General features: G+C 39.9%; 1 protein-coding gene across 1 annotated transcript; it reads left to right on the forward strand.

Annotated features, from left to right (window-relative positions):
- The first annotated feature begins 324 nt into the window (after positions 1-324).
- On the forward strand, positions 325-7,337 carry trappc3 (trafficking protein particle complex subunit 3). The gene is made up of 5 exons (XM_026157468.2): positions 325-514; positions 1,310-1,407; positions 3,899-3,998; positions 5,427-5,609; positions 6,739-7,337. The coding sequence occupies exons 1-5, from the start codon at positions 473-475 to the stop codon at positions 6,856-6,858; spliced, it is 543 nt and encodes a 180-aa protein (XP_026013253.1). The 5' UTR covers positions 325-472; the 3' UTR covers positions 6,859-7,337.
- Positions 7,338-22,269: the final 14,932 nt, after the last annotated feature.

Consider the following 22,269-nt stretch of genomic DNA (forward strand, 5'->3'; position numbering starts at 1 on the left):
ATCGTGTGGTCAATTATGGGAAGATTTTGTTGAGACCAAGAATTTGCGGTCCTCGGTTCCCCTCCAAGACGCCAGAGGGCGGTAAGATAAGCAGCTGAACAAAAACGGCGTCAAACACACCCCTAAAACTGTAGGAAAAAATGGGTTTCTTTCAAAATAAAGTGTATTATCTGGTGTTATACATAAGAGGCTACATTTGTCTAAATATCGGCAACAACAGAGTGTAATTTTAAAGGCTTTTTATTCCTCATTGCACCGTTTTCTTTAGTTTCAATGGTTTACTCGCGAATTTCCCGCAATAAAGCTTTTACTTTTAAGTAAGACCGGAAGTTCATGTTTCTATCTCATGACGCTTGATACAGCGAGAGCGACTTAAACAGGCGATTACGGAAATAACTGCTTAGCCCGAATCAAATAAATAAAGGATTAATATCGAGTGCACCACCTGTGTAAGCCCGTAACACCCGTCACAATGTCCAGACAAGCCAACCGGGCAACAGACAGCAAGAAGATGGTAGGCGACTCCCACAGGATTAATGGCAACATAGCAAGCTTAGCTAGCAGGATGCTAACCGTGGCTGTAAGGCTAAATTAACAACTCACTCATGTCTCTGAGCTGAGCTACTCGCCAAATTATGCATATTTATCTTGCACGTGTGGCTAGGTACAAGAGGTATATTTGTACCTGTTTAACATTTATTTCACTGTTGCTTAATGCCGGGTTTGGCTTTGACAGGAAGTGGAGCTACAAGCTAAGCTATGACAACAAAACACAAAAACACATTTAAAAGCTATTTCTTAAAGGATTTTTCAGTTGAACGTATATGAATTTGCAATTTATTAACTGAGCTGACTAAAACTGTAATATACCTTTCTAAAAACGACGCTAAAACACTATTTTCCAAGCAGGTATCGTAGCTCCTGTGCCGTGACAGGTCATTCATGTCAGCTGTGGCTATAATCTTAACAGTTATTTTATGGTCATAGCATTAGATCTGTATAGCTTTTAAAGTTTGGTGTGAAAACTGAAAGATCAGCAATAGAAAAATGTGCCACATATTAATGAAACGTTATTCAATCCTAAGCTGGCATCAAACGTTAGTTCAATTCTAGGAGCTGCCCTGGGACGATCTGTTTAACTTCTAGATGTTCAAAAATATCCCATCCCCAAATTATTATTTAATTTAAAAAATTTTATATAGGCTTTTCTTGCTGGTAAAAAGGTTGTCATTTGTCCAGATTTGTGTGTGGCAAACATAACATGTGATCTGTGTGGTTTCTGTTGGTTTTTTGTTTGTTTGTCTTTTAGAACTCGGAGTTGTTCACACTGACTTATGGGGCCCTGGTCACCCAGCTTTGTAAAGACTATGAGAATGATGAGGAGGTCAATAAACAGCTGGATAAGATGTGAGTACTCTTTCAAGCAGGATTTTTCCTGTCTTTGAACGAACCATTTGCTCCACATACAGCAAAGGCATTTTTTTTAAAGCACAACCGACAGACATTAGTGCTTCAATTTGTGACCATTTGAATAACAAACTTTGAATTAAGCTCGAGTCTTGCCAAATCCTCTTTTGGGGCTCACACCCAGCTGTCGGTTGAAAATTGTGTAAATACTGTTAAATGCACTTGCTGTGTGAAACAAAAAAGCATTACTTAATTAGAAACACAGAAGGTAAACTTTTCCATCACTTAAACAGTAACTAGGTACTTTATGAGGTACACCTATTTGCTGCCCTTCAACACAAATTCCTAATCAGCCAATCACACCTCAGTTCATTTAGGTTATCCTGTCTCAAGCTGTTAGGGAGGCAACAGTAACTCAAATAAGCACTTGTTCCCACCAAGGTATGTAGAAGAGCATCTGTGAATACACGGTGTGTCAAACACTGGGATACAGCAGCAGAAGTTCAAAAGCACAGCGCTTTTTCTGTGTTAGCTGGCTTGACACAGTCAAAAGCCCCAGTCACCGAAAATAGCCACCACAGTGCTTTTTACCACCTTTCTGTTAAGCTGGGTTTCTGCTCTGCTATGTGAATGATTACATAAAAATAGTGATTTTACAGGTCATGTGACTCTTCTTTCACACAAAGTGAGTATCACCTACTGCAATAAGAGACAGATCCTCAGATAATGATCATAAAATGGTGATTAAAAATATACCAGTAAAATGCACCATTGTCACAAAGAGAATGCTACTGAAGAACATTAATCTTGGGATTTATTTCACACAGCGGTAAATAAACAGTTCCATGTGCTGCTATTTATTTTAAAGGTGACTGCGGCACATTTGCGCTTTGAATCTTTGAACTAGTTCCATTTAAACATTAAAGGTTTCTGTTCTGTAGCCTAACAAAGGAGATGTGGAAATCATTTTACTTTGTCAGCAGAGGAAAGTGAAATGAATGTGTTTTGTTCTGGTAGCTGCAATTCCAGCAATGTAAAAGAGATTTGGCACCAAATTAAAAAACCTGTGCGAACATGGTCCATCCAGCTTATTTTAAACTGAAAATTGGAACATAACCTGGTCAGGTCTTCAACATAAGTTACCACGGTGATTTAGCTAGGTAAAAAGAGAGCCACTTTTGTGACACAGAAAACTGACTTTTAAGCTCGTAAAAGCTTGATAAGCTATTAAATAACATGAAGGCATGGATCAGTCCGGCATCAAGCTGGTGATGTAGTAATGTGTAGTGTATCCATCTTCTGATGGTTTTTTCCAGCAGGATTAAGTACCATGTCCCAAACCTCAGATCATCTCAATCTGATGATCTGAGGTCAAAACAAAGGCACCCTTTGTTTAATTTATAGTTAATAAGTTCATCTATGTACCATTAAGTATGTGCTATCATTCAGCCTGTTTAATTTGATACATTAAGAAACATAAACCTGGCTCTTCTGGTAGATAATTCCAAGCCGCTGAAACTCACTACATAACTGTTATGATGTGCAGGTGTGCATCACAAAGCCATAATGCAATAAACACACAATTTATAACATCATACATAATTTTGAACGTATCACAGGAAGTACAATGCTGATGACAAGGTATTGCCGAGTATTCTGTACATGAGTATTTATCTGTAACAAAGTTCAGTTCTTCTGTCTCGCATATGTTGAGCCTGTGGTTTTCAGTGGATGCTCTCAATCATGCATCCTTTGGGATTTTTGAAGCCTCTTGGGTGACTCTTTATAGCTGACAGCTTCATTATACTCTTTAAGCGTTTTCCTATTTTCAGTTCATAACATAGCTTGACACAAAATGGAGCAAAGACGTAGTCTTATCGGATTTCATTTCTTACACTGCTGCTTCTCCTCTTGTAAGTTCTTTGGATGGGGTCTTTTGAAGAAGCAAATATTTAATATTAAGACAGAAGAATCTTAGGAATGCCAAGCAGGAGACAGTACTCCCCCAGAATAAGATTAAGACAAAATGATTGGTTTCTAACTTAAGAAATTTAAATTATCCTGTCATGCTGACAGACCTTTGGACTGGATGTACTTTGTTTCTCTGGCTGTGCGGTAACCCTGAGCTGTCAGGACGGGGCTCGTCTTACCTGGCCTTAGAAGGCAGTGAATCTGCACTGCCCAATCTGCCAGATGCCATCCAGCTGGTTAGAGACGGACCATGTTAGGATTGGGATGCATCCATTGGCTTCAGACTCTGCTGTTAGGTTAAGTTGTCTGGACTCTTTAATCAGAAATGTCATTATTTGGCAAGTATATGAACCAAAAATATTTTGAAGGATTTGAAGCTGTCTGCCTTGGCTTTACAGTTTGCCGCAGGTTAGCCTGTCATTTCCCCCCAACTACTTTTCCTTTAATATAAAAAGAAAACATGACTTTGTCTCTTACCCACTTCTCTCTCTCTCTCTCTCTGACGTTCTGACTTCCACAGGGGTTATAACATTGGTGTGCGTCTGATCGAGGACTTCCTGGCACGCTCAAGCATCGGCAGGTGTCAGGATTTCCGAGAAACAGCCGATGTCATTGCTAAGGTAACTGGAAGGTTCCAGGCCAATCAGAGCATGACCATGGACTTCTCCCAAGATAGACAGAGGGAAATAGGAGAGGGAGGAAGGGACAGAAGGGACAGATTAGAGGGAACATTTCTAATAAAACACCCTAACACAGGATGGGTGAAAGAGTGTCAGGATAAGGGTAAGGGGTAAGTAGACAAGAAAAGCTCAAAACACAGAATGAAGCATATTTCTAAACTTTATGCTAAAATCACATTCGTGTGAGTGTGTAGAAATGATCCGATGTGAAATGTGATGCAAATTCAGTGAAACATCTCTGGTTTGCCATCTTTGGACTTTTATTTTGAAAGAGAACCTGTTAAGCTTTTCCTTATTTTCTCTAACATATTTGCTGTTGCTATCATAGACGCTCACATTTGTCATGGCCAAAGTAACAAGTTAAGAGTAATCCCTATGAACCAAAGGCTCTAAATACTGACTGTGAGCACAGAAACCACACCCACCTGCTATTCAAACTTTCTGGTAGTGAGCGGCAGCCAGTTAGAAGGTTACAGGCCTTAAAAGGAACAATTTATTTATTTGTTTATTGTTCGTGTAGTAGATGTAGTGATGTGCTTTACCAAGGCCCAGTATAAGAAAAATAAGAATTATTTTCAAATGTGAATCATGCATAGTTGTTAAAATAGCTGGAAGTTAACAAAATGGGTCTCTGTTCAGCTTTGGCAACAGGGCTGCATAACTGAGTCTGGTTTTATACTAAGTCACCTGGCTGTCAGTTTTTCCATATGACTTCCTTGTGACAAAAGGACACAGACAGACCAGGAAGGCGGCTCTCGGGCACGTTGAGCCTCTTCAGTTGCTTTCGAGGTGTTACATCTGCGTGCAAAGGGAGTCATTCCACAGATGTAACAACACTCCAGCTCAGGGACCTGGCTCGTGGTCATGAAGAGAGAGGTCAGCTCTGTAAATGGAGGACCACTATGGGACAGCGGTTTGGAAGGTGCAGTGAATGACTGCTTCAGGATATCTCGTGACCTCTAGCTAAACTCTGAAATCACCTCAGCAATTCTTCAGTTAAATAGACGCAGAAGAGGTCTGTTATGTGGTCACAACAGATTTTCTACAGCTGTGGATCATATTTTCATTATTATTCTATGGCTAGTGATGTTTAAAAACTGGAATAAGGACAGCAAACATTTTACATATGAGTGCAAATCTGCCCAGGCCAGCTTAATGTTGGAATTGGAGCGTGCAACTGGGATTTTGTTTGCGCCATTGAAATTTTATTTGTCAGAAAATGAGAAAGCCTGCCGTTCCCTCTATGAAAAAGTGATAAAGAAGAACAAAAGCCAAAAAAACTGATGACTTTATCAGAAAATATTTGTAAATGATTGATGTTTTTTTTCCCTTTTTCTCCTCTGTTGTTAATATTGGGGTCTTCATTAGGTTGCTTTTAAAATGTACCTAGGAATCACCCCAAGCGTGACCAACTGGAGCCCTGCAGGAGATGAGTTTTCCCTTATCCTCGAGAATAATCCACTGGTAGACTTTGTGGAGTTGCCAGATAACCACAGCACACTCATCTACTCCAACCTTCTGTGCGGCGTCCTCAGAGGAGCCCTGGAGATGGTAAGATAAACCTCAGAAGTTTTAAGGTGCCGCGTGTATAGGATGTATGGAAAAATATAAAGAAACAATGGTGATATGGTTCCAGTGCACAGTTACATTTAGTTTATGCCGTAAAATGATGGCATACATCTTTAATGATGTCTACTACCAATTTTATTTTGGATTTCCTCTAATCCACACAGGCTCAAACAAATACATATATAAATACATTGGTAGAGTTTATTTAAATTGGTTGGTTTTCTGGCACAGACCTGGCTTTTAAGTGTAGTCCACAAATTTCCAATAGGGTTAATGGTAAATGGACTGATTCTTATATAGCGCTTTTCTACTCTCCCAAAGTACTCAAAGCGCTGTATACAACAAGCCACATTCACCCAATCACACCCATTCTCACGAGCACTTTCTCTACAAGTAGTGCTTTCTAACTACATTCACACACATTCATACTCCGATGGATGCATCGGTTAGTATCTTGCCCAAGGATACTTGACATGCAGACTGGAGGAGCCAGGAATTGAACCACCAACCTTCCGATCAGTAGGTGACCTGCTCTACCTCCTGAGCTACAGCCCCCCCAGGGTGGAGTTTTGGGAAGTTTTCAGAATGTTAATGTTGGCCAGCTTTATCCATTCCAACACCAGTTTTGTTGTGTGTTTGGGATCATTGTCTTGTTGAACACCCAGCTGTGTCCAGCCTTCAACAGTCAAGATTTTGATTCTAGGTGAAATAGAAAAATTTCGAGATAGTTGTCCTCCTTCACTCGTGCATGATGCTCCTTTTTTTTTGCTGCCAACACCATACTTGAGTAGGCGCCGTGCTCTTAGATTTGAAAGCCTAACACATCTCTTGTCATTGTGGCCACATAGCTCAAACTTTGTCTTATCTCACATTATACTTTTCTTCCGAAAGCTGCTTGATTTTGGAGCAGGTGCTTCTTTCCTGGTCAGCACCTTGTCAATCTATGACAATGTAAAACTTGCTGTGGACATAAAACCTGATGAACATTCATGCCCATGATGAGATACAACTTCTGACCACAACTTTAATAGTGGAAAATGAACAAATGAGGATAAAAGTCTGTCTTCCTTTTTGTTTTTTTTAAAACAAAATCTTTATGAATGTGGTTTAGGTCCAGATGGCGGTGGATGTGAAATTTGCCCAGGACACTCTGAGAGGGGACAGTGTGACAGAAATCCGCATGAAGTTCATTAAGAGGATTGAAGAAAACCTGCCTGCGGGAGACGAGTGATGGAAACGCAGAGATCACCTGCATCCCACAGAGGGAGGACTGATTTAAACACAGAACACTTTCACACTTTAAAAGATGAACACGATTCACACCATCAGACCGCATGCTCAACTTTAACAGGATGGTTACTTTTCTGGCAACATAACATCTCTACGAGTCGATGTGAGCATAAGAGGCTGATGGATGATTCACTAAAAATACCTGAATCGACTCGTAGCTTCAGTTTGACCATTTATTTGTTACTAACCCATGTTTAAAGACTCTCGTTGACATCTTTTTCTCATGAATAAAGTGTTTCGTTTATTTTTGATCGGCACAAGGCGAGTAAGTCTTATGCCAAGTTTTTCTTTTTTTTTTTTGGTTTGTTTGGTTTTTTTTGGGTCTATCTTCTTTGTTTTTAATGAAATCACACTTTATTGCTGCCAATTATTTGGCATGTTAATTTATGATGATGTTCAGTAAAAGTGACATATTTGATGCGATGCTTTTCTCATCCATTTATGAGATTTGAAACCTTCTAACATGCCTGCTTGGGGACCTTGAACACTTTAAACCAAGCTCTTTCTTACACAAACACACAAAATGTTTCAGTGTACTGTGGAAGTTATTTCTTTGGAGCTGTTCTGCAAAGGCAAACAATAACCGACCTTAATTTCTCTCTTATGTTTGTTCAGGGCCCATAGAAGCAATTTGCATGGGTGCAGAAAAGTCACCAGTTGGGGCTGTCACACCTGTGAATAGCTCCCTTACAAGTAATGAACAGAACCTCTCAGTCAGACCTGCTGCACACCTCATCAATAACTTAAAACACAGGCGGCCATTCATGAGATGTAGCACATGCACACACACAATCTATCTGTGGTTCCACATTTGAAAGGAAGAAAAAAAATTGGTCTGGCTACAATGAGAACATTAGCAATATTTTCTTAATTCCTCATTTTTATTCATTTTTTTATTGTGTAACAGAACAGCAAGAGTACCAAACTCACGAGTCTGCTGAAAGCACTTAGAGATTGAGATTGTCAGATAGGGATTTCCTTTTGGAGAAATCTGTCAGCCATTAACTGCTGGAAACCTCGAGGCCCTACACATTCTTATTTTATAGCTACTAGTGCTATTACATGAACCCATGACAAATTCTGTTGACTTGAGGTCAATTCTCCAAACAGCCACAAGAGGTTGCTGTGTACATTAGCTTTCCTCTGCGGGCATGTGGTTTAAACGATGTACTTTTTTTTTTCCTGCCAAAGATGGATATATTGCGGTGTGGGGGTGTACATTCCCTTACTTGTGGGAGTACTGGCCGGATCTGCAAGAAAACGTAAATAATAAGGCTCTATTTTTTTCAGATGGTGCTAATAGCTTTGATCTGGCTCGAGATGAGAGAAACATTGACAACATACAGTCAACTCTACTTTATAAGATGTATTAGGGAGGGATTTCTCATTATTATGCATTGTCTGAAGCATCTGCCTACTCCCGTCTGGGGTAGCGCTCATTTAAAAGGATAAAGAATGGAAAGCGGAGGCACCACAAGGGCCAACAATAAACTCGGCAGGCCATTAGGCGAGCACTCAACACATTACGCGCGCGTATCTATGCACCCTGTAGGCCTGTCATGTGGATGTTGGATGTAGAGTATTTCAGGAAATCTATTTTTTGGGTGGTTGTGTGCAGAAGCTTAATGTAAATGACTTGGCAGGTTTGGAGCTGGACCTGAGGGATGCATAGACAGCTGGGTTTGTGTACTTGTGAAAACCGGTATCCCTCTGCCATATGCTTACAGGAATTTACCTTGACAAATGCATACACACATGCTGGTCACGGAGCCCAAAGCGAGGATGAATTTATTACCGCCGCAGCACTCTCGCGTCGGTGTTAATGCTTTCTAGAAGGACCGATCATGCAAACAGTCAACTGTTTCTCGGCTCTTGGTGAGAGCTTTGTGTTGATTGTTTTCACAGTTTTACCCATTAAGCAAGAAAGTATGAAGACTAACTAGCGCTCTGCTTATAACCTGAGCATCTGGGATTTCTATTCCCTCTGCAGGACTGCAGATGGTGTCACAGAAGAGAGAGGGAGGGAGAGAGAGAGAAAAAAAGAGTTGTTTGAGGCACTTAAGACTCATCGAGCCACGAGGAACTACTTTGAAGATGCTATTCATATTTATTCCCCTTCTTTCTGTCTCATAGTTTCAAACAGTCTACGATGCTTCCTAACATGCAGGCAGTTTGTTCGCCGTCTCCCACAAGCGGACGTGCTGCCATTTAAAAAATATTTATTAATATTATTTATTGCAGCTGCCTATATTTTTCAGAAAACTTTATTAGGACAGACCTGGAATACAAGTAGCAAATGTTACGGGCCTGAGACAGCGTGCTCTGATCTGCTTTAAGCCAGCTAAATGTTTCCATGTGGCCTTTATGGGAAACAAATGGTGAAAGGCACGCTGTGACAGTAAAGCCCAGCACACAGCCTGGTAATGGACCTGCGCTTATTGAATACCGCATCCCTTTCTTCTACCTCCACCCCATCTATTTCCAACCCCATCCTCTCAACGTTTAGCCCCCCCCCCCCCCCCCCCCCCCCTTTCCTTTTTCCCTCTGACTTTCACAATGTTTCCATTATTCAACCTGTTTACTTTGCAGTTTTTGGGAATGTCCTGTATCTGCTGGGAATCGTGCTGCCTCACAGGTGAAGTAAAGGCTGGCCGAAGAGTCAGTCACCTAGGATTTTCAGAGGTTTCCACAATGTGTGTGTGTGTTTTGCAGCTAGTCAGTGAGAACAGCTGAGATGAAAGCAGTACGGACAGCACTTCATAAAAGGAGAAAATGCAGTGAGTCAGCATACAAGTGGATTCATGGTAAATTAAAACCCTGACTAACTGAAAAATGCTCCTGGGCAGTGAAGCAGTAGAGGTGGCTGATTTAATGAGCGTGCACACCTGAAAAGATGCTCTTGCCAGTACAGGAGTTATTCATAGGAACGTCCCTTGTCTGCTAAAACACACCTCCCTGTTGCTCCGTGTGATTTTTAGTGGTTTGAGGGGATGTTCGATTGGGATTTATGCGCATAAACACCTCAGTAAATAAATGTGGATGTGGTTTCGAGAGGTAATTATAAGTTGATTTGGTATTCAGTCGCAGCATGTACCCACCGAGATCTGCTACAGCATCTGCAAGCCATTTGGAATATGATTCATTACCCACTTCCAGACAAACTGTTGAGCACTTCCTATAAATCTAATAACTCATGCTTCGCTCAGTCATCTACCATGGGTTGTACATCCAATAGAAAGTGAGAAGTTATTAGGCTTCCCAAAGTAATGTTTGGGTCATTAAGTGTGCTGGCAGGAAAAGAGAAACTAAACTAGCAACAAAACCCCTCAATTCCCAACAATAAAAACAGATCGGCACCAGGTAACCCACACAATGAATTCCTGGATCGCCAGTGCTCCGGGAAAGTTGTGTTTCTGTCTTTTCAACAGGAAGACATGTCAGGTTGAAGTTGGCTCTTTTGTGTATCAGCGGCGGCCTGGCTGGTTCCAGAGAGGGTTTCAGGCGGGCCTTGGACAATTCCAAGCCATTTAATGCTTTGTTTTCAGTTTTTCCTTCTTCCCTTTCTTCCAGGCTTTTTGGATAGGAGCTGCTAAGCTGCCTTCACTCTGCTTCCAATTTCCTCCTGCTCTTTTGTTCTTCCTCTTTTCTCCGGAATCTTATGAAGAGGAGGTTTTTTTTTAGATATTCCTGATGACACAGGTTTTACCCAATCCAGATCCTTTTTATCTTTGGCCCTTATTTTCCCACAATATTCCTCAGCTCTTGTCTTGTTTTTCTCCCTCTTTTCTTCCCTTTTTCTTGACCCAGCTCGAGCTGGAGTTTATGTAACAGCGGCAGAACTTTCCAGCTTGGAACAGCCTCACTTCAAGATAGAGCAAGGAGAATGAGAGAGAGAGAAAGAGCAAAAAGGAAAAGAAAAAGTGGTGTGTGTAATTTTACACTGGCTAGCCCGAGGGCAAACAGCACCTTAGCTAACACTTTAAGACATTATTCCTCCAAAATTCATATATGTAAGCGCTCTATGAGTCTCTGGGGCAGTAACAAATAATTTCAGTTGAAAAGCTGGAATGTGAAAGTCCTGGTTTGCCCTGGTTTGACTAAAATCAAACCAGGCTTCCCTCCCAGAGCGTAGGACTGCCTAGAGGCTGCAGACCAGCTGCACTGGACGGGATGTCACTGCTCATTGCTGCCAAGCATGAGCTGACCGTGTGTGTGTGTGTGTCACATTAATATTTTGTGTGACACACAGACTGTACACTAATTTGAGTGACAAAACAGACTGTACACTAATTAGGGCAGCTTACTTCAAATGAGTCAAGCTGGCCATCTATCTACATTTCATAGTACGTTATCCATGCTAGTATGCAAGGCATAAATCCAGACACCAGCTCTAGGATTTATATCTTCAGCAAAACATTTATTTCCCCCTGATTTTAAGCAATTGTTTTATGCAAATTATTGTGATTAGAAGGGCTCTGGATAGTCTCATTGTAGAGGCTAAAGATTTTCATGCCTGAAAAACTGACTCTCTCTTCAAATACACTGGAATTTGAGGCTCACCTGACCAATAACATGATGTAGCAATATATAGTATGATGCTATTTAAATGTTGAGTGCATTTTATGCATGTTAAAAAAATGAAAAAGTAATGGCAAATGAAGCCATATAGTAGCAAATATTGCATTTTGATCAAAGCTTGGACAGTTTATGTTTGACATTGTAACGTGTCTTGAAGTTAATTAATGAGACGTCTCATAGGTCAGTGTTGCCTTCTTGGATAAAATGTAGCCACCATTTTATAATTTCATCCATTTCAAACTTGAAACAAATAAACAAACAAAGCAAAACAAAACACAGGTTATAAAGTCAAAATAAGTCAGCACATTAAATGACTTCTTCGTGTTAAAAACAAGCTAACAAATGATTTAGCCATGGATGCATTTTCATTGTAAAGGTTAATATTAGGTGAGTAGTGTGTTTATATTTTCTTCAAATTTTATGCTGAAAATGTTACACATGGGTGTATAGTTAGTGCTATATAGTTATTGTTGTATAGTTAGTGTTATCTGCAAATTACCATTCTCCGATGGCAATGTATATCTGGAAAAACTGTAGCTGTTAGAACTGCTCTCTACAGATTCAAATTTGATCTTTGTTACTCACATTTGAACACTTTTGTAATTTTTTTTTTTTTAAATCTTAATTTACAATACTGATCTTCGCCTTTCTGGGAAATGACTACCTAGCTATCCTAGTAGCTTTATGACACTAAGTACATTGAGCTAAATGCTAACACGGAAACTGACGTTGAACTGATTTCTGCTAGAATGCTCACTAACATCCATCCATCCAACAGACAATATTTAATCGTGGTCACTGTCTTATTTTAAAATGTTAGATGGTTGTTATTTCAGCTAAAATATTGTAGCGGGTCAGGGCTGTTTTGGGTTTTGTTTGACAGCTGTGTTCTGTTGTTTCAGGCGGCAGCATTATGTTGCCATGGTTACCATGTGACACGCCCTCTCTGCAACTGTGTGTTTTTCTGGTGCGCCTTTTTGTTGTTACGCTAGAGCTGCGCCGAGCAGTTGCGTTAGCGTGGTAGGTTTTGAACTAGCTATAGAGAGTATAAAGGATGGATATGGCTACTGGGACATCACTGATTGGTTTCTAAAGCCCAGTTTTGAAGCCTAGAGATTAAAACTTTCAACATTGCATCACTGTAACTGTCTGAATGTCAGAATGTGGTTTTTACCATAGATAATCCTCATTTTAGTAACATTGTATGACCAAGATTTACAAAATGACCTTATTTTGGACTCAAGTCAAGTCAAAACGCTTTTCTACCTTAAAGTTTTAAGCAGAAATCTTTTTAGACAACAGCTATTGCCATCTAGTGGTTTTCAGGTAGTTTTCACTAGAAGGCACTTTCACATTGGCTTCATTTTTGCCCTGCAGAGGCTACGTCCATCTTTTATTGAGGTTTCTTATGTGATGTCATGTGCACAATGCTCAACAGCTGTCTGCCATATTGGATGTGATACAACCACAGGTTGTATTCCCCCCTCAGTAATTGCTTTGGTTTCTAGTAGATTGCCACATTTGCTTGTAGTAAAGTTGTGCCTCAGCATTGCAGCCAACATGTTTCAAAAGGTGCAACTTTTACTTTGAAGGCAAACAGTCTCAATTTCAGTTTCACTAGTGTTGGTAGACAAGTCCATCACTTTCAACCAACTTCAAGAATTTGTTCTATAATAGTTAACTCAACATTTGTAGTAAATGAACTTGTAAGATATAATGAGGTTTAATAATCATTTTGGGACATCAACCTTTTGTCATGAATGACAAGACCAGACTATTGTTCACATTGTCACTATTAGTATTATTTTCATCAGGTGTAGTGTTACTGTGTCCCATTACTGCTGGAGTCTGTGATGATGTGTCTCTCCAACTGTAAAGTCTTCAAAGTCTTTCTATTTTTGCCAAGTTGAAGACCTCTTGTTCACCTGCTGGGCAGACACACAAAGGCCTCGGAATGATGAGCCATTTATGTAATGGACCATTTTTATCAGACAGAGGGTTCCTCTTTGGCAATCCATAATGGAAATCAGAGATAAAATGAGGTTAGAAACACAATAGAATTAAAATTGCATGAGAAGAGTGCAGAACAGTCCATTAGTACAGTGTTTTCAGTGCAGGAAATGAGTCATATTTCTACATGTATAGATGCCTGATCTTTTTCCCCTTCATATATAACACATGCATACATATATTTGGGATGCTGTCAGTGTATTCTCCGATGGCAATGTGCTTGCCAGACATGTGTAACTTAAAGTTCAACCTCCTCATTTCCTTGTTCATGTCATTCAGTAATGTGAGCAGCGTGCCAAAATCACTTCTTAATTTTTTATGGTCTTCAAAACATTCTGTGTGCACATGCATCAGGGCTCTAGACTAACTTTTTGCCATGGGCGCACAAAAGTTAGGCGCACACAAATTTTATAATAATTTATATAATATAATGTGTTTTTCTGGACACACTGTGCTTTTTCAGCATTCAAAGATTGATGACACCGTGTCAGAGCACTGGCTATGAATTTCAGAAGGATCAGGCCTTAACTTAACAGAAAAGTTAGCAATAGTTCTTTTCCTATTACAGCTACATCCACTTCTGTGGTGCCTAGGCTGCTCACTAGGGCTGGGTATCATCACTGATTTCTATAATCCATTCGATTCCGGTTTTCAAAGTCCCGATTCGATTCAACTTAGCCTCAGACAGTCAGAAATATTATAATTCTGATCATTTATCAGTACTGACTTCTTCAGAGTTGTGAACATCACAGCAGATGCCTTTGTGTGAAAGTAACTGAGAATAAAACACAGAAAAACATGAAGGAGATTTTCCTGGTCTGGCTTTTTATAGCAGATAACCTTAAAAATATTCTACAACGTTCTGCATATAAAGTTTAAATTTCTTCAATATTGAACAACAGAAAAAATAGGCTTTCTTGTCCGAGGTCATTTAAGTGAAAAAAAGAAAAGAAAAAGACAGCAGCCGACAGCGCTGTAAACAACGGTAGACTGGTGGGTAATAAGCAAATGAATAATACAGAAAACAGAGATTGGAGACGGGAAACTGTTCTTGAAGTACAGAGAGAGATAGAGAGAGAGCTAGCTGTGCATGGAGTGTGATTTTAATAGTCGTGGAAGCAAAACAGCAAAATTCATGACGACATTGATCAAATGTGAAGCGCAGTTTGCTGCTTCTTTTGCTGCTGGCTCGGTGGATTTTGGTTGGAGAGAGACAAAACCTGCAATTTGGTCGCATTTGCGACCAAATTGGTCGCACTCTAGAGCCCTGTGCATGCATTCGTACTGTGGAGGATATATCTTTACACACATTCATATGTACATCTGCTTCACCTGTGTGCCGTCCTTTGTGATTTCCTTGCTTGGTTGCTGAAAGGACCCGCTGCGGGCCACATAACGTACAAATCCTTTTTCCAATTAGCTTGCCCAAGTTCGGCTCAGTGGCGCATAGATCTACTGTAAATCTGACCTGCAACATCTTGCTCCAAAGGGATACATGGAGCAAGTAAAAAGGAAGGGAGTTCTCCAAAGCTGTGTAGCATTTTGTTGGATTGTTTCCAGGCCTCTGATGAGCCAGGTCAGCATCTGGCCCCACCAACTGTCAGAATCCACATCAGTTATCCGGTTAAAGGAATGTCATACGCTTTGAAACAGGAAAAAATAGACACACATGTCTGAGTGGATGTTACAACCACAGATTAAGCAGCAAACAACCCCACATGGAGCCATTAAATGTTTCTTCTACGGACAGACTCTACCAGAAGCCTGCCTCGTGTCAGCAGAGGGGTTTTATTGTTTTCAGTAAACAGAGAGCAGTTGATTGTCATCAACTGAGATTCTCTCTGTGTTTGTTGTAGTATTTCCAGCCACCATCATTTGAGCACACTGTGGTTTCATGTTCCACTGTTACAATGAACCTCTTATGTTGCTAATGTGTTGTGAGACCATATAATTATTTCCCATTTCCTCTCTTTTAATCCTATCAAAGCGTTTCTTTGATTTAGACATTAAACCATAATAATTTAAACCAAAACTGTATTCCACAGAAACAAAAGACAATGTAACAAAATCACATAGACAGTCTGTTTTCAGAATACCACATTTGGTTTCTTTTGCACTCAAGTTGCGGCACACACCACTGAGACATTTTCAGTGGACATAAAAGCCAGTGGGGCTGAGTGAATGAGACCTGGATGTCCTTGGAGATGTGCCTTGGAAGGCAAAAGAATGACTTGTGAATGTGAAGGGATATCCAACATTCAAAATCCCTCCCACCGGTTCTATCTACTTCTTGGCAGATGTGAATGAGCACAAATAGATGACGCTGTGAGAAAAATTAGGAAGTGGATCGTCCAAGACGAAAGTGATGACACGCTCTTTCAAGCAGTCCGGTTATTTGGCATGAGTAACTAGATCATGGCTTTGTCCACATGACAGCAAATCCAGAACTTTTTCCGAAGAAGCAAATATTCTCACCACAAATCAATACATGAGTACCTCTTTAATGTGTGGATGGAGTATTTTCGTCTTGGTAAATGTTACCAACAAACATCAGCATCTTGGCACTCTCATTGTAAGGAGCATGCTCAACTGCTGGCCAATGTAAATCATCATTATGTTTAATTATAGTAGTGTTTTCTTCAAGCACTAGCAGAACTTCTGACTAGCACTTAAGAAACTGCAAGTGTGAACTTAGGTCAATGGAGTATGAGTGCAGCATACTGTGAGCAAGGCTCGTGTACTAAGAAGACTGAGCGGAAATAAGAAATTTCAGGTCTACTTGGTAGTAATGGAAATCTAGATTTGATTGATGAACAGCAAAATGTGAGGCCAGGAGCTCTAACCAATCAGATGACGACACCTCTACCATGAACCATGCTCTGGAAGGGGTCGACCTGGAAATGAAGCTCAAAGAGTGGACTGTTCAGAGACATAACCCCCATTCACACCCAGCTCCGGTACAACGTGGTCTGGAACAACTTTACAACCTGTGGGGGTTCTCAGCCTCCAAAAATATGTCACTGATTTGCACACGCAGACACACACACACACACCTGTGCATGGTTCACCAACCTCTGACATGTGCTGAGAGGAAGGTGGGGCCACAGTCAAAGTGGGACACTTAAGACATCATGACATCATCGGGCCAGGTGATGGAGTGCTGTGTCAGGCTTTGTTTGGTTTTCCAGCTCTAACCATATAAGCAATAACACAGACTCTGAGAAAACATGTCAGTGGAGGATATAACTGAGACCGGCACACGAGAGAGGGAAAAAAACAAAACAAAACATAAAATAACAATTCAGGACATGAATGTGTTCGGAAGAAATCTAGGGTTGAACATAGCTGTAATTATTTAGCAACAAGGTGCCGTCAGTTTCATTTCCCGCATCTCCTTCACACCCCAGTGACCTATGAGCCACATCTGGCGAAAATACTGACACAGTGGGTCTTATGATACATGAGGCTCCCCTCAACATCTTTATACTCAACATAATGCGCTATACATTGAGTGTAGACCCCAGTATACTCAGAAGCTACAATTGCTTAAATATGCAATGTTTAGAATTTAGTAACATCTACTGGTGAGGTTGCAGATTACAACCAGCTGAATATATGTAGGAAGAAAAAACAAAAACAGAAACATTAAAGGGGCTCTGACTGACTCTCAGTGTTTGGTTTGTCCATTGTATGGACCTGCAGAAACATGAAAAGGCAGCAAAAGTTATTTTCAAATGTTTAAGCACTATGAAAACATATTTATGAAACCTTTCTCCTAGTATTCAGTGCAACTCAAGTTCTGCAACTTACACAGATGAAGTTTTGAAAAAGTTACCTGATTTATTGGCGACTTCAAGGTTGTCTCCTTCTACACCTCTAGACCTCTTCAAATGCAATTTTTAATATCCTGTAAATGTGTGTCTAATATGTGTTGGATGTCCTTCAGTGTTTCAAAATGACAAACCTTTAACTAGAATTTCTTTTTGGTGGAAGTGGACACATGTTACAGGGACCCAACTTTGGTGAGCAGGGCAGATAGGGTGCAATACTGGTACATGCCAAACTTCAGACTGGTTTGCTCTGAGTGTCCTCAGTCAGACACCTCAGGACTTTACAGTAGAGCTCCACCATGGCAAACTTAACCTGGGGGTTGAATTTACTGGCCCATGATTAATGTTTTTTTTCTTCCTTTTTAAGCATTTGTCACAAAGTATATTGCTCAGTTTCTGATGAATTACAAGCAACTTTATTCAGATGGTTTGTGTAGAGTTAACAGAAGCTGTGTAGTAGAATTTGCCTAAATCGTAGAACACATTTATGATATTGGTGTACAGACCTTCCAGAAAGACTGGTGGGACTGGTGATGGAAACAGTAACAGATGGATTGATGAAGGGGTTGTGAAAAGCAATGATAGAAGAGAGTTGGCATGATCTGTGACTAGTATTTATTGCTACTGTGATGAAAATAATAGAATTATTCTAGTCAGTAGTCAGTGGTGCAAGGTGTGGACCCAGCAAGGAAAGAATGACACGCATAGTGGAGGGTTCCATGAAGTGTGAGTCATTCATTAGCACCTCTTTATAGACTTGTGTACCTCATTTAAAAAAGGTACACTGCATCCTAAAATAGAAGCAAGAATTAACATGCTTGGAAAACTCCATCTGATGTTTCCATCTGCACATTTTGGCCACTAATGGAAGTGTGTGACGTGTTCAAAACCAAAATGATGTGGTGGTATGATGTGTGCAGAGTCACATCACACCACACCACCTCTGAATCCACCCTCACTTCTGGCGTTCTAAAGGCCAAGCAACAGAGAATGACTTTAATTTCCCAAAGATGGTGAAAACGCCTTCAGTTTTCCTCACATACTGGAGGCCTGTGGGCTTTGAGTTTTCTGTATAATGCAACCTTGGGTTTCTTGAAAGGTGCTATATAAATATATTATATTATCAGTTAGCTAGGAAAAGTTTCAGAACAAACATGCAGACACACTACGATCTTTATAGTGATGATTTATTTAAATCATTTGATGTATGTCTTAGCCATTGTAAACTTTCTATACGCAAATAGTCACAACCCCATGTTGGGAATATTGTAGGGTGTTAACAGCGTTTCCCATCTGATGTTTCCGTTTTAGGCCACCAGGAGACTGAGGTGTGACGAATGTCCATGCCTGTAGGAAAAGGAAGTAGGATGCAGTTGTGTGACCTGTCTACCGGGGATAGGAAATGTAAGTCGTCATCTGGGGCCGGCTTAGGTCATCGCTGTCTGATTTACCTTACAATAGCGCCTGATCAGTGCAGCGTGTTGAATTTTGATAGGGCATCATGCATTGAGATTAGATTGAATCTAAACTAAGGAAAGTTCAGAAATTTTAGCCTTTTTAATGTTTTCCATTCCAGCTAAACTGAAGGCTGAAATTCATGTCTTTATATCACTTCATAACTACAATCCCCTTAAGGCATTTTATATTGCATGTGAGAGAGCCCACAATATTAGAGAGAAAACCCCAACAATCAAACAATCCCTTTTGGCAAATCAATTTGCCGACTGTAGGGAGGACGAACCCCTTGCTTAAGCAAAATGACTTCAGCAGAACCCGCTGAGTAGTTGTGGAGTGAGGAGAAAAAAAGAGAAAAAAGAAGAGCATAAAGAGACAAGGAATAATAAACTATGGGAGAGGGGCCAAAAAGCTAATGAGATGCAGTGGTGGTATATAAACATATAAGGAGTGAAAAGAGGGGGGAGTGGAGAAGAAATGCTCAGCGAATCACAGGATGTTCCCCAACAGCTTGAGCCTATAGCAACATAACTGAGGGATATTTCAGCATCTCCTGATCCAGCTGGAAAAGCCTTTGTCTTACATCTTAATCATTGAAATTCTGGGACCTACAACTAAGCCTGCAGTCTGGGAGTGATGTGCTCTCTGGGGATAACATGACACTGTGATCAGAAGATATAATCAGAACAACCTAGACATGATCAAGACCATCATTTCTTGTTGGTTTTGGACAGGTGATTTTGTTAGTTTAGCAATACAGAAATTAGTCCCTAATAAGTCTATCACTTCAGTCTAATTTAGGGATCTGATTAGCTTCTCTTGACAGGCAAAGATGGGAATGTGTGTGTTGTAGTGATCCCTTTAAAGCAATTATGAAATCAGTGGTGCAGGATAATTGGTATCTATTATCCTCCTGGGTGAGTGAAGGCAGACAAAGCTGTAATGCAGAATAGGGGAGATAGATGCTTCATCATCCTTCTGCCTTTATTACCTCAAAGTGACTTTGAGGTGAAACTGGGCAGAACATATAATGCTGTGAAGGATTTTGGGATAGCTAGGATCCTTTCAGGTTTTTTGACCACCCTTGTTTGAACCAATGATTGGTTTGAACCCATATTAACCTTACTGATGCCTTGCTTAGAAGTAACAAATTGGAAAGTTTTCCAGCATCAGCTCTGAGATTAAAATGCTTGTTTTTTTTCTTGTGTCCTTTTATTATTTTCCCCTCATGTTTGTAGTTATCTTCTCGTGTTTGATGCCTGCCCTGTTTCATGGACTATTTCCAAGGCCATCAAAACTGGCAACAGTGCAATTAGCACTGTGCAATTAGCTGGGGCTTTTGCACACTGCTCTCGTTTGTCTGAAAGGCATCTCTATTTGAGTATTTTCCTGTATTTTATTATCGTAAATATCATCTGCCAGGTTTTCTCTAATTGCATTCAATGAAGTGAATGCAAAATATCCACATAATTTGGCTCTTACATCGACAATAAGGTTTTACAATTCTGAAAATATAAGCATGTAAATATAAAAAAACCATAAAAAACACTCAAACAAAATACACAATTTCCATTACCCTCTTAAAAACAGCCTAACTAGGCTTTTAGGTGATTTTTAAAATTATGAATAGAAGCCAATTCTCTAATTGTATAAGGCAACTTATTCCACTGAAAAGATGCTCTAAATATAACAGAGTTTTTCAAAAAGTTACTTTTAACTCGAGGAGTTACTAAATTGTGGTTAGTTGAGAATCGTGTAGCATGATTATGTATTTCATCTGGATACCGTGTTTACCAATATTGCTTTCTTTAAAAATACAAGTAAGCCATAGTATAATTTAGCTTGTACAGAAAGCCAAGAAAGTTTATCGTGCATTTTATCAATATTTGTATAATATGAACACCTTAACACTAATCTGGCCGCCCTACTTTGGACTAACTGAAGTCTGTTCAGATCTGTCTTATTAGCTGCTGACCAAATGATTGAGCAGTACTCTAGATGAGATAATACTAGTGCATTAATGACATCTTTCATAATTGAAGAAGTAATATAAAAGGAGCATTTCCTAGCTATAGCTATGCCCTGTCCCATTTTCTTAATAACAGAGTTGATGTGCTGAGACCATGAAAGGTGGTGGTTTATGGTAACACCAAGTAATTTAATCTGGGTGACCTGTTCTAATACCGATCCAGCTATGGAAAGATTTCATTGTGGGCTGTTGACTAAGCGTACTCTACTTCCTATTAACATGGATTTGGATTTAGACACGTTTAAAATCGTGTTGTTTTTACTTATCCAGTCAAACACGTTCAGCAAATCTAGTTGTAATACGCTTGTCAATTCAGGGTGGCTACTGGCTGAATAAAACATGGTGGAATCATCAGCATACATTACAAGATGAGATTTATCCAGGACGTACGGCAAATCATTCGTGAAGACTGAATAGAGAAGTGGACTGAGGCAGCTGCCTTGAGACCACAGTTCATTTCACAGCCCTCCGAGAAATAACCATTATAATAAACCTTTTGCCTTCTTCCAGACAAATAACTTTCTATCCAGCACAAAGCAGCTGGTGAAAATCCATAACATTTTAGTTTATCTATCAAAAGATCATGATTTATCAAATCAAATGCAGCACTAAAATCCAAAAATACCACCCCGGCCAAATTCCCATTATCTAGATATTTATACCAGTTATCTGTCATGTGAATGAGAGCTGAACTGGTGGAATAACCAGGTTTGTAGGCATGTTGAAACTGAGTGAGTAACTGATTTTCTGTTAGGTAATGTTGAATTTGTTCATAGACAATCCTCTCCATAATTTTACTTAGAATGGGGAGTAGACTAATAGGTCTGTTATTGACACTATTAAAAACGTCATTCTTGTTTTTAGGAATGGGAATTATTTTCGATTCTTTCCACTGCAATGGAAATAAGCTGCATGCCAAAGATCTATTAAATATGTGACCTATAGGAAGGGACACAAACTTGGCTGCAACTTTGAGCAGTTTACTACCCATTATATTATTTAAAACTTTCCACACCTTCTTTCTGTCCTTATTGGCCTCCTTGAGCTTGAGTTGATAATATTCTTTCTTCTTGCGCCTATTCAATTTAGTTACTTGATTTCTTAACTCGCGATATCTTGCCTACTCTTGTGGACTGACAGACTTATGTGCTTTTGCTATATCCCTTTCTGACATTGCAGCCTTAAGTTCATTATCTAGCCAAGGTGTGTAGTTCTTTTTAACAGTAAATCAGTAAATCAAAGGGGGCATGTTTGTCAGCCAGGTAGCAAAAGTTTTCAATAATAATAGATAATGCCATATCAGGGTCACGCTCGAGGCAGATGTCAGTCCAGTGAATTCCTTATACGTCATTAATATACTTATCTGCATTGAAATTTTTGTATGATCTATGAAAAATAATCTTTTGTGCAGTTTTCAGTGGTTTCATTTTCTTGGTCAAACCTACAAGAT

Source organism: Astatotilapia calliptera, chromosome 22, assembly GCF_964374335.1.
Source record: "Astatotilapia calliptera chromosome 22, fAstCal68.1, whole genome shotgun sequence".
In the NCBI taxonomy this organism is placed as follows: domain Eukaryota; kingdom Metazoa; phylum Chordata; class Actinopteri; order Cichliformes; family Cichlidae; genus Astatotilapia; species Astatotilapia calliptera.

Excerpts from the sequence above, each read along its gene's own strand:
- trappc3 (XM_026157468.2), top strand. The coding sequence starts at position 473 with ATGTCCAGACAAGCCAACCGGGCAACAGACAGCAAGAAGATG. Across the intron at positions 1,408-3,898 it reads AATAAACAGCTGGATAAGAT|GGGTTATAACATTGGTGTGC; the intron begins GTGAGTACTCTT and ends TGACTTCCACAG. Across the intron at positions 3,999-5,426 it reads CAGCCGATGTCATTGCTAAG|GTTGCTTTTAAAATGTACCT; the intron begins GTAACTGGAAGG and ends GGTCTTCATTAG.